This window comes from Solanum stenotomum, chromosome 3, assembly GCF_019186545.1.
Source record: "Solanum stenotomum isolate F172 chromosome 3, ASM1918654v1, whole genome shotgun sequence".
In the NCBI taxonomy this organism is placed as follows: domain Eukaryota; kingdom Viridiplantae; phylum Streptophyta; class Magnoliopsida; order Solanales; family Solanaceae; genus Solanum; species Solanum stenotomum.
The window spans coordinates 59,326,511-59,341,493 of record NC_064284.1 but is presented as its reverse complement, the minus strand read 5'-3'; the positions used below and the strand labels follow the sequence as shown (position 1 = coordinate 59,341,493).

The 14,983-nt window shown below is 37.3% G+C and overlaps 2 protein-coding genes across 2 annotated transcripts in view; both read right to left on the bottom strand.

Annotated features, from left to right (window-relative positions):
* LOC125859849 (uncharacterized) overlaps positions 1 to 14,983 on the bottom strand; it is a 662,179-nt gene that overhangs the window by 611,199 nt on the left and 35,997 nt on the right. The window lies entirely within an intron of this gene.
* Positions 125 to 3,238, bottom strand: LOC125859848 (peroxidase 51-like). The gene is made up of 4 exons (XM_049539690.1): positions 2,955 to 3,238; positions 2,013 to 2,213; positions 1,630 to 1,795; positions 125 to 823 (listed from the first exon to the last, which is right to left on the bottom strand). The coding sequence occupies exons 1-4, from the start codon at positions 3,174 to 3,176 to the stop codon at positions 417 to 419; spliced, it is 996 nt and encodes a 331-aa protein (XP_049395647.1). The 5' UTR covers positions 3,177 to 3,238; the 3' UTR covers positions 125 to 416.

Genomic DNA, 14,983 nt, shown 5'->3' with positions numbered 1-14,983 from the left:
CACAACTAATTAATATGTGAATATATATATCAAAGTATCTTATTGTACGAAGTGTATATATATATATATATATATATATATATATTGCACTAAACAATAAAGGGGGGAGAGAAGATAATGTCAATTAATCGAAATTGAGAAGCTGAAATTTCACCGCAAACATCAATGGGTTTACAAGTATACACGTTACCTATACCCTGGTTGTTTAAAGTTGAAGTTCAAGCCCCTATTCTTATTCCATTATTACATAACTCACCCACCTAATGAAATGATTAAGGAACTTGGTCCCATTTTATTAAAGCAAAGCAACTAAATTCTAGTTTGCGATCTTTTCTTGTCATTCACAAGCCATGCAAACTTCAATCAAATCATTCATCTTTCTCACTCTCTCCATTATACAGTTACGTAAGAAGCTCTTAATTAAATGCTCCACAATCTATACGAATATTTCCATTCTTACCCGTCTTCACACCAACTCGGCCCAATTTAGTCATCGCATTAATAAATGCGGTTTGGAAAACTTTAGAATTACTGGCCCACAAATCAACAGTACCTTTGGACCTTTGGTCTGTGAATAAAACTTGATCTGATGTGAATAGGCCCATACCTCTTTGCAAGTTTTGGAAATACACATTGTCAAAAGCCCTAGGTGTTATTGGGTCCATGTTGATGGCTATTCTTGGGTCCACATTTTTTGGACACATTTGTTGTAATTGGGCTGCATATGTCTTGTTTAGACTTGGGTCCACTGGGTTTTTAGGGCTAAAGTTGAAAATTCTATTCGAGAATTGGTCGCAGTGAGAAAATCCAAGAGTATGGGCAGCTGCATAATAAAATCATATAAAACTTATAAGCAAGTTTGATACATACTTCTTCCGGCGAAGCTAGAATTTTAATTTCATGAATTTTGCATTTCAGAACGATGACTTCTTATACTAATATCTAGGTTCTAAATAAAATATGTGCACATATTTAATAAATTTCTTAAAACAAATACATTGTTTAGCAGAGGCAGGGTCAAAATTAGAAGTTTGGAGTATCTAAAATTTTACGGCAAAAGAGAAAAATATTGCAAAGCATACTTCCTTTAAAAAGTGGAAAGCATTTCCATGGATTGTTCCTTACCACTGAGCCGTCAACCAGTTTTGTTAGGGGATTCACAAGTTAATATACATATATATATTTATTTATTTTTTTTTTTATATAAATACAGAGCCTACAAAAAAATTATTGGGTTCGTCCGAACCCATTTACTCACTTTTTTCTAGGAGTGAATGGACTACAATATGGACCTACATATTTATTAATTCACCTTGCATGTGTTTTATGAGTAATATCAAATTTGGAAGTAAACTGTTTTTATATGGGAAAAAGAGACAGCTACGTGTGGGATAAGTCAGTCCACAATGCTAATTGGCACCATTGACTAAATTAGCTCCTCTTTTTATAAAATGCCAAAAATATACCTGTCATAGAGGAAAATAAGAGACCAATGACTCATTTTTTGGAAGCATGAGGATTGAGGGCTTTAACAGCTGGATTACATAATTTTCTTTTTAAAAAAAAAGAAATCCTACTTGATCAAAGAATATCATATAAAATGAAACAAATGAAGTATGAGAAAATTACCAGAAAGGGCAATCATATCGGCCTGATTTAAACCATGAGAGGCAAACATTGTATTGAGCTGATCCAAATTGAAAGTAGGTTTAGGCAAGTTTCCCCCCACATTTGAAGATTTTGATGTCAACCCATCTAATCTTCCCAATTCCACTGCATACCCTGGTCCACCTGACTGCATGTATTACACAAGCTATGCCTTTAAGTTTCATATAATAACTTCGTCTCAATTGATATTTATTTCTTATAATTTTGAATAACTTAAATTTATATAAATTTAAACAAGTAAACACATGTATCTTAAGTGATAATTCGCATGTATTATACGAATTTAAATACAGATATCAAACGCCAAGTAAAAAAAAAGGAGATGAAAAAAGTATAGTACATACTAGTTGAATGACATCTCGAGTGGCTAAAGCAAGAATATCAGCACAGGAAACTTTATTTTTACAACTTGGGATCGCATCAACTGCCGCTTTTGCTTTGATAACTGTGTCAAATCCATCTCCAGCCAATGAAAGATTATCTGGGTGATCTTTTTCTGCTGTGTTTCCTGACGTTGATGCTATTAGCACCGATGCATCACAACCCTACATTAACATAAAAAAAAGACATATGAGTCGATAAAGATTGTCCAAAATCACATAAGATTGACATTTTTATACGGCCACACACCATTGACCAGATATGTAGAGCGTGCATAATATAACACGAGAATCGACAAGAGATAGAGCTTTGAACGATATAACACGAGGTCTCCACCTTATGTCGAGAGGTGTCAAATGACATCTTTAACTAGAAAATTACACTGTTTAGCTAGGTCAAAATTTTAGTTATATATACATATATATATAATATGTTGACTCCTTTTATTGTTTCACATGTTTACTTTCTTTTTTTATATATTGTAATAGCCCTTGGTAAAATTAAATTCTGGCTCCGCCACTACCTGACATTAGTGACAAGGAATCAATGATATGCAACGTTAACAACAACAACATACTCAGTGAAATATCACAGATGAGGTCTGGAGAGAGTAGAATGCACACAAATCTTATAATTACCTTATGGAGGTAGAAAGACTACTCCCAAAAACTCAAGTGCAACAAATTCAAGTACAAAGAAGAAGAAAATAATGTAAAATTAATTATATGTGTTGGGTTATGGTTCTTTATTATGACAAAATAAATTTTTAAACTTAACTCCGACCTCAAAAGTTAAATCAGCATGATAAAGAATAGCACAAGACCCATTTGTCCATTCTTTCGATAAATGTGAGACCTTATAACACGGAACATAATGTAGGGAGAGAAATTAAAGTATTTACGTACCTCGACAAAGCAATCATGGAAGAAAAGGCGAAGAACAGCAGGAATTGTGACAAACGTTTGTTTGAATTTCTGGTTAACAACATTACGCACAATGGATTCAACATTAGGACAAGTTTGGGCATAAAAATTGGTTTTGAGTTGAGCAGCTACCAAGTTTGGCATGAAAATACTAACACAAGAAATTGACAAAAATGATACAATAAAAACTTGTAAATGACCCATATTTTTCTATGTATAATCAAAAAAATAATATATTGGTTTACATATTATTGAACTTTAGACAAGGTTATATATAAGGTGAAATTAAGGAGAGTTGCAAGTTGGCTAAAGAATCTTTTTGAATTATGAATACAAAAGTGGTTGAGCTTTTAATTAAGGAAATACAATAGTGTTTTGGGGATTGTTTATTAGCCGCCTTAAATTTGTTTTTTCTTAGTATAGTACCTTAGCTTGATTATGTGCTGTTCTCTAATTAGTAGTTTAATTAAGTGAACATAAGGCTAAAATATGATTAATACAAGAAATGGAAATTTAACATGTTAATTAACTAGAGAAGATAAGAGAACATAGTATCTTTGGCTAAAGTCACTTTGATGGACCAAGTTTGGTTGTGTGGTGGAGAAAGTTTTGGCAAATTTTTGTTTGGTAGAATAGCTATATCAACACTTGTACTTGTATCAAATTGTGTTTCTGTTCTATAAATTTACGGAGGATTTTAAATCTAAATTAAATATTTTAATTTGATCAAATTAGTATATTTTAAACGTCTGTAATAATTGATATATATATCAAGGTTTGGCTTTAATTGGACCAAGTTGGATAAAGAGCAAAATGAGACTTTTCATCGTTATCTAGCGATGGACTTATACGATATGATGTGATACAATCTAAGTAACAATCAAAACAAATATTGTATTTAAGCTAAAAATATTGTATCATACAATTAGTAATGACTATCCAATGAAGGTGTAATTAAAGTGCAAGTTCTTAGGTTTTCCATACTCTGCTTCTTTTTGGTCTAATTTTGTTTCTATAATGCTCCAATTTAAATCTCAAGCTCCCTAAACCACAAAATCAACAATAATTAGGCAAAGTAGGGCATATTTAACACTCACATTACTTTTTTAAAAAAAAAAAAAAAAAGGTTAAGACATGGTGTATAATAATTGATATAAAACATAAACATAGATCCCCAACATAAGATTCCAAAACTATTTTTCTTTTGTCAAGTGGTAACCTGCATTGGCATATGGCAGACACACAATTACATCAAGGTTTAAATTAATAAAAATATTTGGCCTTGTTATATGAAAGATTTCAGATTTTCTTTGATTTTGTGCCCTTTACCAGAATAATTGCTTGTTGCTAGGTACAGAGGATGAAATGTTAGGTCAATGATTCCTCAAACTTAGATCTTAGATACTATATTTTAAGATTCTTAGTATATATTGAACACATTGTATTTTTTAAAATTATGAATTCATGTCTACTACTTTTTCCGCATAAATTTATTATCCACAATCAAAAGTTATAAATATAATTGAACCTGTTCCTATAATGGTACATTCAGCTCTGAATGAAGCATCATTATATTAATTAGTAGTCGGTGCTAAATTTATTGATTATTTTATGACATTTCAAATGTTCTTTTAGTGACTCTATTACTCTTAATTTTGATATAAATTCTTCACATGCTATAAAAACTTACATAATAAAAAGTATTATAAATTAATATAGCTAATATAAATTCAAAAAGAGTTTTTTAAAAATTATAATTAAATAAAAAATTATTTGACACCTTAAATTGTCAAATGCTAGATAGAAATACATGCACATAAATTGGACGCAGCGATAAGAGAAGGGAGTTTGATCGGTGAAAATGATTTTCACTCTTATAAAATACATAAGATTTTTGTATAATAATTTTTATAATTTGAGTTGTAATTGATTATAGGAGATTATTATGCGTCGAAAAGTACTCTTTTTCGAAAGAGCCAATTTCTAAATCTTATTATTCCTGGATTTTGTGTTTAATTGATTGATATTTCAGCTTAAGTAAATCATTCTCTATTGGTAGGTGCCAAGTTTTCTTCGTAGATATGATTTTCTTCTTGTCTTGGTACGGAAAAACAAAAACAAAAAAGTGTGATTTTTGAACTTTGTTGTATTTATTTGTCTTCCTCCTAAAAAACACAGATAAAATATTAATGTGCAATAATGCACAGATTTCTTCTTATATTTTTTAAAATAAATTTATTGTTTACATTTTCCATGGTTTTGCTAAAACTTTCTTGTTCACGTGATTAAACAATTTGAAACTTTTACATTTTTATGTAAGATGTATCTACTTATTTGATTCTATTATGATTTTAACCCGTCGTGAGTAGCACCCACACTAATTTCCGATGGGAGAATCAACTAACTACTAGATCTCACACACAGTCAAATAATCAATAAAAAATAAGCAATTTCAAAAAATTTAAAACACTCATTCAGTAAGGAAAAAAAGTTGAGATAATCAACCATAATTGTCAAACAACGCGAAAGTAACCCCTAGAACTTGAAAGTCATAGTACCAAAACTCTAATTGTCTAAAATAAGGGGATGCAACCCCAAAACTCAGGAAAACATAAATTTAAAAAGTCCAAGTCCGAAGAGATGAACTAAGATGATAGGAGGAATTCATGCGACCCGGAAGAAGTAGCTTACCTTGGATTCAGATGTCACGTGTCTCACAACTGAGGTTTTACGCAGCCGCCTGAGTATGCATGTACTTAAGAAAGAAAGAGAAAATGTAGTATCAGTACACAACCACAGTATACTGGTAGGATCATCAGCTAGTTCCAGAATAACAAATATAAATCATGCAACCACAACTTAGTAAAAAAAGATAATGTACAATTATAGCACAAGTATAACATAACTTGGACTCTTGGTTCTTACCCTGTGTGTTATGCATAATAAACATGGACAATCACATTACAACAAGCCAAATCTAGTTCTCTCAAGGAATCCACATGCAAACTATTAGTGATCCAGTGTGATTTATTAGTGATCCGGTGTGATTCCCGTTCCACTTGTTAGTATGTACTGGCGTGGTATCCATTCCACTCATTAGAATGTACATGTGTGGTACCTAATATGCTCATATTAATATGTACCGATGTGGCACTCGATCCACTCATTAATATATTTCAGGGTGGTACCCAATCCACTCATCAAACACATATCACAATCACAACGACAATGAATAACAATCACACTTGTACACCCAAGTAAACACATCCATTGCATTCGACTGACAACCTTTATCATTTCAAATCATGTTCTTTAATTTTCCCTAATTATGTATCATGCATACAATACTAATGAAGCATTTAACACGCACATATGACATAAACGTGAAACAAACAATCATCACCTACCTTGAAATTAGCCTGAATGCTCTAAAGAATTTGAGCTTCCCCTTTCTGTAATGCTTTGACTTGTTCTTGGTCCAAAACAATAACAAAACACAATAAACAATAAACAATGACCTAATTAAACCCAAATTATTACTTAATCATAATCCTAGGCCAAATTCATGATTATTTTATTCAAATAAGGGATTTTTCCACCATTAAATCAAATCAACCCCCCTCCTCCATAAGAGTACCCCTCTAGATTCTAAGGCTTAAGGATTGAAATAGAAGTTAAGGTAGTAATTAACTTACCTTTACCGAAAAGATTGGTGGAAAAACTGAAGATAATTTCTCCAAGTTGCCCTTTCTCTTCCCAAGAACGAAGTTGCATAATAATGAAACGTTTTGAGACTTTTCTTGCATTAATTCGTGACTAACCTGTTATAGCGACCACCAACCCGCTATAGCGAGAATTAATTCCCCCGCTATAACAGTGTGACAGCAATTATAGCATATTGGACTGGACAAAAACTTGGGAATCTCCCCAAAAGTCTCCCTTTCACAACACACCTTCGAATCTTGATGCTCTAAACTAACTTTTTCACATCAAGTCCGAAATCACAGAGTTCTGCTCACTTGAATTCACTTAAAAAAATTCTTATGGATTCCTTAATGTCTTAACTAATAGAAAACTCAATCCAAGTTTACACATACTACCTACTCTATTTCCAGATTGTCCTAGACTGCACATCGCTCACATTTTGTTCGAGACTGGACTAGTCTAAAATTTTCAAGTTACGACTCAAATGGTTTTCTCACCCAATTCTTTCATCATTGGTCTACCCATAATGATCGAAAGGGGCCGTTAAAGATGTCACGCCCCAAACTCAAGGGGCGCAACTGGCTCCTAATGCCAGAACTCAGGCCCGAGCCGACCCTGCTGAACCATTTGCAACTAGCGCATGGCAGCCACACGCAATCAAGAAAATAAACAAGTATATGTCGGCTTAAAACTAAGCCCTCAGCTAGCAAGGCCCTTGTCAACAGATCTATAAAAGAAACAGCTACTCCCAAGAGTTCATATAAAGAAATAACTAACTAGCACAGAAGTCCTGATTGGGCCGTCGAGGCCACCATGATATCTATACCAAAACTGAAAGCAACTATATATCAAGACAATACATCAAACAACTCACAAGCTTCAGCAAACCAACAAACTAGGCCAGCATGGCCATAACGTAGCTATACACCTCACGTGATAGTCTGCAAGCCTCTAAGAGTAGTAAAGATTGGCTGGACAGGGCCCCAGCCTACCCATAAAAATATATACAACAAAAGCTAACAAACCTCCCAACTCTAGCAGCTCCGAAGGAAAAGGGCTAGCCAACCAGATAGAATTAAGTTAATCCTGCTACTAAAGAGGTCTACAGAGTCGTCTGTCGGGACCTGTATACATGAATGTAGCGCCCCCAAGAAATGGGGCGTCAGTACAAAATAATGTATAGAGTATGAAAGGCTATAGACTAAATGAGCAAGTATCATAATATACCAAAAGAAATCAGGTGAGGAAATCAAAATTTAGATAAGAATGCTAACCCACTACTGAATCTAAAAAAAATACAAAAATGATCAAACAATAACCTAACCAAGCCCCCATAAGCTCGGTAGGTACAAACAACATACCACCTACGTAGGCCCCCATAAGCCCAGAAGGTGCCAAATCAATCTACATAACCCTATCGGTAGACCCTTGTCTTTGTAAGAAGTCACATAACCTTTTAGGCAACGATATAGCCCGGTAGGCAGCGCATAGCCCTCTTAGGTAACATCATAGCTCTGTGGGCTGCACATAACCCTCTTTTGCATCAACATAGCCTTGTCGGCAACACTCTTTGGCGTAAAAATAGCCTCTTAGGCAACACATAACACTCTTTGACATCAATATAGCCCTGAGGGCAACACATAGACCTCTTAGGCAATAACATAGTCTATTAGACAACATCATAGCCCCCATAGGCAATTCATAGCTCAACAACTAACCACAATAGCCTCAAGGGCGCCAACAAACAATTGAATAAGCTAAAGGTGAACAATTTAGCTATAAATAATATATATATATATATATATATATATATATAGTTTCCAAGTCGTTCCTAACTTAGGGTTGTTCTTAACAAATTATGAGTCCCTATAATGAGAATTTATAACCACTCAATCAGTCAACCACTCACAATTACATCTACAAGATCACCAACATTGACTACCCTACTATATCACTCCCAAGCTCTAAGGAAACATGCCGAACGAAGGGAAGAGCCTTAACATACCTTTTCCTTTATAATTTATGTTGAAAATACCTCTATCCACACCGCTACAACACTAAATAAAAAGGTAAAATCAATCAGTAATTAAGGATAAAATTACTACGACAATTCGACAATTGATACGAATTCCTATCGTAAATTACTATCCAAGACCTAAGGTATCCGTAAACTGCTAAAAAGATGGTTCCTACCTTTCTTTAAATGCCCAGAACACTTGAATAAATCAAAACACTGAAAAAAAGCCTGCTGCCACAACCTCCACGTAGCTACACCTCTCAATTCACCGTGAAAATTATACCAAAACGAGGAGTTCGCGACGTAGGGAAATTTTTGATAAGGAGCCAAGAAGAGATAATGAACACACAAGGATGATTTGAGGAGTAATTCTCTGATTTTCATAGGTTTCTTACGAGTTGGAATGAAGAAAAATGAAGAAGATGCTATCTTATAAGCTTCCACCGACCTAGGGGACCCACCTCACGTGCCTGATTGTGCAGTCTCGTGAAAACGCAAATATCTCTCTATTCTGAAGTCGTATGAACAAACAGTTTATTGCGTTAGAAACTAGACTCGTAGACCTTCGATTCGATAGGTTGTGGTACCCATAACTCTTTATATATTGGAAGAAAACCTCCAAGACATTTGACCCAAATTTCAGAGAAATCTTTAAAGAGGAACTTACAATAACTTTCGCCAACTTTTATTTTGCGACTTACCTAACTTCAGAACTTGAGATACAACCCTTGAACACTTAAAATATGACATACCACATCATTCTTAATTTATTACTCACCCTCTTTGTCTTTCCATGAAGATACAAGTTAATTTTGTCGTTTCGAAAAGTCGGGGTGTTACATCCTTCCCCCCTTAGAAACATTCGTCCTCGAATGAAAAATCTGAGTTACGCGGTTAAGTCCTTATGAGTAGCCAAAATTTAGGCAGAGTATCCTTTGTAAATGTGACTATCTAGGAACCTAAAATGCATAAATTCTAACCTAGGCGTCTCACAGGACGACATAAATAGTCAAGCATTATAGCTCTGTAATAACAGTGCGAGCAAAATACAACGACAACAACAAAATAATAAGCAATAATATAAAAAATTAGATAGGTAACCCACCTCAGTGCACTAATATAAATTGATATGTCATCACCCTGCGGTATGAAACAAGTGAGGATATTTGGACCTCATGTCATTCTCATCTTCCCAAGTCACCTCTTCTCTATTCTTGTTTCTCCACAATACTTTAACCGAAGCCACCTCTTTGGTCCTCAATTTACGAACCTGTCGATCTAATATGGCACCTGGAGTTTCCTCTTAGGACAATTCCTCTGTGATCTGAACATCCTCAACTGGGACAACCCGAGAAGGGTCTCCTACGCAGTTTTGTAGCATCGATACATGGAAAACCGGATGAACAGATTCTAGCCCTGAAGGCAATTCTAAATCATAAGCCACTCTTCCTACCCTCCGAAGGATCCGGTATGTCCCAATGAATCTTGGACTAAGCTTTCCTTTCTTGCCAAATCTCATAACACCTTTCATAGGTGAGACTTTTAAGAATATCCAGTCATCGACACAAAACTCTAAGTCCCTTCGTCATACATCTGAGTATGACTTATGTCGGCTTTAACCTGTTAGCAACCTCCCCTGAATGATCTTAACCAGCTTCATTATATGTTGTACTAAGTCAGGTCCAATCAACCCTGACTCACCTACCTCAAACCACCCAGTGGGGGATCTACATTTTTGACTATATAAAGCCTCATAAGGTGTCATCCCGATGTTTGAATGATAATTATTATTGTATGCAAACTCAATAAGAGTTAACTGGTCATCCCAACTTCCATTAAAGTCCAGCATGCATTCCCATAGCATTTTCTCAAGTGTTAAAATAGTGCGTTCAGCTTGGCCATCTGTCTGAGGGTGAAAGGCGGTACTGAGATTAACTTGCGTCCCTAATCCTTTTTGGAAAGACTTCTAGAAGTTAGCGGTAAATTGTGCTCTTCTATCCGAGATAATAGCTATTGGGACGTCGTGCAACCTTGATAGACTCTCCTGGCAATAATAGACTCACCAACTGGTGTAGATACAATAAAGGGTCGATCTAATGACTCTTCTACTATACATAACTTCCCCGCAATAAATGGGGTAACATAAGATAGAGTAGATCCAGGATTTATCAAAGCATAAACACAATAAGAGCAAACAATTAATGCACCTGTTACAAATCTGGTGATGACTCTGAGACTTGTCGGCCGGCTAGTGAATATGTATGGTTCTATATACTACCAGAAATAGATGCTCCATATCTGCCTCTGCATCTACCTACTGAAGTCTGGAGTCCACGCCCTATAGACTGTGTTGATGAGGAGGAACCTACTACTGACTCGGTCGACTGACCGATACCACCATGACATTTGGTTGGGCAGTTCCTCCTTCCATGCCCCTGCTGTCTATAAGAATAACAACATATGGCACCCTGCCTGCACCTCCCAAAATGCATCCTACCGCAAGTAGGGCAATGCGGCGGTGTTGTCCTAGCCTGGCCTGAACCCCTCTGCTGCTGAGAGCCTGATGCTCGTGAACCCTCACCTAGGCCTGACTATCTCTGACGATCAAATCTACTACCCTGGAACTGTTGTGGTGGAGGTCTAGGTGGCCTACTAGAATATTGGGGTCTGGGACCACCCTGAAAATCTCCCCGTGAACCAGCGGACATATCCCTCTTCTGTCTCTCTCGAGACCTTCTCACTCATATACTGTAAATGTCGGCAATCCTCTATGCCTTGTGCAAAGGCCAAAATTCACGAGATATCCATATTATCATTTACTGCGACGGTAGAGCAAACGTCAATATAGTTTGAGTCAAGCCCTCTCCCAAATCTACGCACCCTATCATGCATCATATCAACAAATGCTGGTGTATATCTAGCTAATGAATCAAATAATAGCCCGTACTCTCAGACACGCATACTGACTTGTCAGAGGTTTAGAAACTGGACTACCCGGTCATCCATAATCTCTCGAGGAAAATAGTGATCTATGACAACTTTTTTAAAGCTATCCCAAGTGTGTAGAGGTGTATCTTTTCCCCTAGATCTCTCCCAACTTTCGTACCACAATACTGCAACATCACACAATCGAAATGCTGCTAACTCCACTGACTCAGTCACTGAGGCATGCATGACTCTGAAGATCCTATGAAGCTGATCAACAAAGTGTTGAGGGTCCTCTCTGCGATCTGTCCCCGTAAACTATAGAGGATTCAAGGAAAGAAATTCACAAAATCTTAAACTTCTGGGCCCTTCAGAAGGTCCNCTCTCGAGACCTTCTCACTCATATACTGTAAATGTCGGCAATCCTCTATGCCTTGTGCAAAGGCCAAAATTCACGAGATATCCATATTATCATTTACTGCGGCGGTAGAGCAAACGTCGATATAGTTTGAGTTAAGCCCTCTCCCAAATCTACGCACCCTATCATGCATCATATCAACAAATGCTGGTTTATATCTAGCAAATGAATCAAATAATAGCCCGTACTCTCAGACACGCATACTGACCTGTCAGAGGTTTAGAAACTGGACTACCCGGTCATCCATAATCTCTCGAGGAAAATAGTGATCTATGACAACTTTTTTAAAGCTATCCCAAGTGTGTAGAGGTGTATCTTTTCCCCTAGATCTCTCCCAACTTTCGTACCACAATAATGCAACATCACACAATCGAAATGCTGCTAACTCCACTGACTCAGTCACTGAGGCATGCATGACTCTGAAGATCCTATGAGCTGATCAACAAAGTGTTGAGGGTCCTCTCTGCGATCTGTCCCCGTAAACTATGGAGGATTCAAGGAAAGAAATTCACAAAATCTTAAACTTCTGGGCCCTTTAGAAGGTCCGGCAACATCTGGCGCAACGTAGTTGTACACCCCACACACTAGAGTTATGATATTGCCTAATAGGACTATGCGCTGCCTACAGGGCTATATCGTTGCCAAAAAGGGGTATGTGACTTCTTACAAAGACAAGGGTCCACCGATAGGGTTATGTAGCTTGATTTGGCACCTTCTAGGCTTATGGGGGCCTACGTAGGTGGTATGTTATTTGTACCTACCGAGCTTACAGGGGCTTGGTTAGGTTGTTGTTTGATCATTTTTGTATTTTTTTAGATTCAGTAGTGGGTTAGCATTCTTATCTAAATTTTAATTTCCTAACCTGATTGTTTTTGGTATATTATGATACTTGCTCATTTAGTCTTATAGCCTTTCATACTATATACATTATTTTGTACTGACACCCCATTGTCTGGGGGCGTTGCATTCTTGTATGCAGGTCCTGACAGACGACCCAATAGACCTCCTTAGTAGCAGGATTGACTTATATCTGGTTGACTAGCCCCTTTTCTCCGGAGCTGCCAGAGTTTGGAGGTTTGTTAGCTTTTGTTGTATATATTTTTATGGGTAGGCTGGGCCCTGTCAGCCAATCTTTACTACTCTTAGAGGCTTGCAGACTAGTGTGTGAGGTGTATAGCTATGTTATGGTCATGTTGGCCTAGTTTGTTAGTTTGTTGAAGCTTGTGAGTTGTTTGTTGTATTGTCTTGATATATAGCTGCTTTTAGTTTTGGTATAGAGATCATGGTGGCCTCAACGGCCCAATCAGGACTTTTGTGCTAGTTGGCTATTTCTTTATACGAAATCTTGGGAGTAGCTGTTTCTTTTATAGATCTGTTGACAAGGGCCTTGCCGGCCGAGAGCTTAGTTTTAAGCCGACATATACTTGTTTGTTTTCTTGATTGCGTGTGGCTGGCATGCGCTAGTAACAAATGGCTCAGCTAACCACATAACACTCTTTGGCATCAATATAGCCCCAGGGCTAACACATAGACCTCTTAGGCAATAACATAGTCCTATTAGACAACATCATATCCCCCATAGGCAGTTCATAGCTCAATAGCTAACCACAATAGCCCCAAGGGCGACAACAAACAATTGAATAAGCTAAAGGCGAGTAATTTAGCTATAAACAATATATATATATATATATATATNATATATATATAGTTTCCAAGTTGTTCCTAACTTAGGGTCGTTCTTAACATATTATGAGTTAAAAGATTATGAGTCCCTATAATGAGAGTTTATAACCACTCAACCAGACAGACTACAAGTAGCCAGGGGCTAGATACAGCTGCAAGCGAGGATACTGGCAAGATACCACAGGTGGAGGTAGCACATTGTGAGACCTAGGGGGAGACATCTTCTCAGCCCCTTATAGCTTCTCCACAGCTTCAGGAGCCTCCGAGGGCAACAGGACCCCCAACTCCACTAGCAGTACCACATCTAGTTCTTCATATTCCATCTGACCAGGATTTCAAGAGTGCAGTATGTATGTTAGCACAGTTAGTAGCTACACAGCGCCGGATGTGGTCGGACCTTCTGAAGGGTCCATAAGTGCTACACAGCACCAACCAGTTGCGCCAGATGTTGCTGGACCTTCTGAAGGGCCCATAAGTTCAAGAGTTCCTGAATTTCTTACCTTGAATCTTCCATAGTTTACAGGGACAGATCGCAGAGAGGACCCTCAGCACTGTGTTGATCAGCTTCATAGGATCTTCAGAGTCACGCATGCCTCAACGACTGAGTTTGTTGAGTTAGCAGCATTTCGATTGCGTGATGTTACAGTATTGTGGTATGAAAGTTGGGAGATATCTAGACGAAAAGATACATCTCTACCCACTTGGGATAGCTTTACAGAAGCTTTCATAGATCACTATTTTCATCGAGAGATTAGGGATGTTCGGTAGACCAGTTTCTGAACCTCCGACAAGGCAGCATGAGTGTTCGAGAGTACGGGCTATTATTTGATTCATTAGCTAGATATGCACCAGCATTTGTTGATACGATGCATGATAGGGTGCGTAGATTTGTGAGAGGGATTGACTCAGACTATATCAAAGATTGTTCTACCGCTGCACTAAATAATAACATGGATATCTCGTGAATTTTGGCCTTTGCACAAGGCATAGAGGATCGCCGACATCTACAGTAAATGAGTGAGAGGGTCAAGAGAGAGACAAAGAGGGCTAGGCCCGCTGGTTCACCAGGAGATTTTCAGGGTGGTCCCAGACCCCCGATATTCTAGTTGGTCACCTAGACCACCACCACAATAGTTCCAGGGTAGTAGATTTGATCGTCAGGGGTAGTCAGGCCCAGGTGAGGGTTCACGAGCATCAGGCTCTTAGAAGCAGAGGGGTTCAAACCAGGCTAGGACAGCACCGCCGCATTGCCCTACTTGCGGT

Bases quoted from the DNA above. Each gene is read 5' to 3' on its own strand.
- LOC125859848 (XM_049539690.1), bottom strand. From the start codon at position 3,176: ATGGGTCATTTACAAGTTTTTATTGTATCATTTTTGTCAATTTCTTGT. The intron at 2,214-2,954 runs GTACGTAAATAC...ATGTTAATGTAG, and splicing joins TCCATGATTGCTTTGTCGAG to GGTTGTGATGCATCGGTGCT. The intron at 1,796-2,012 runs GTATGTACTATA...TAATACATGCAG, and splicing joins CTCGAGATGTCATTCAACTA to TCAGGTGGACCAGGGTATGC.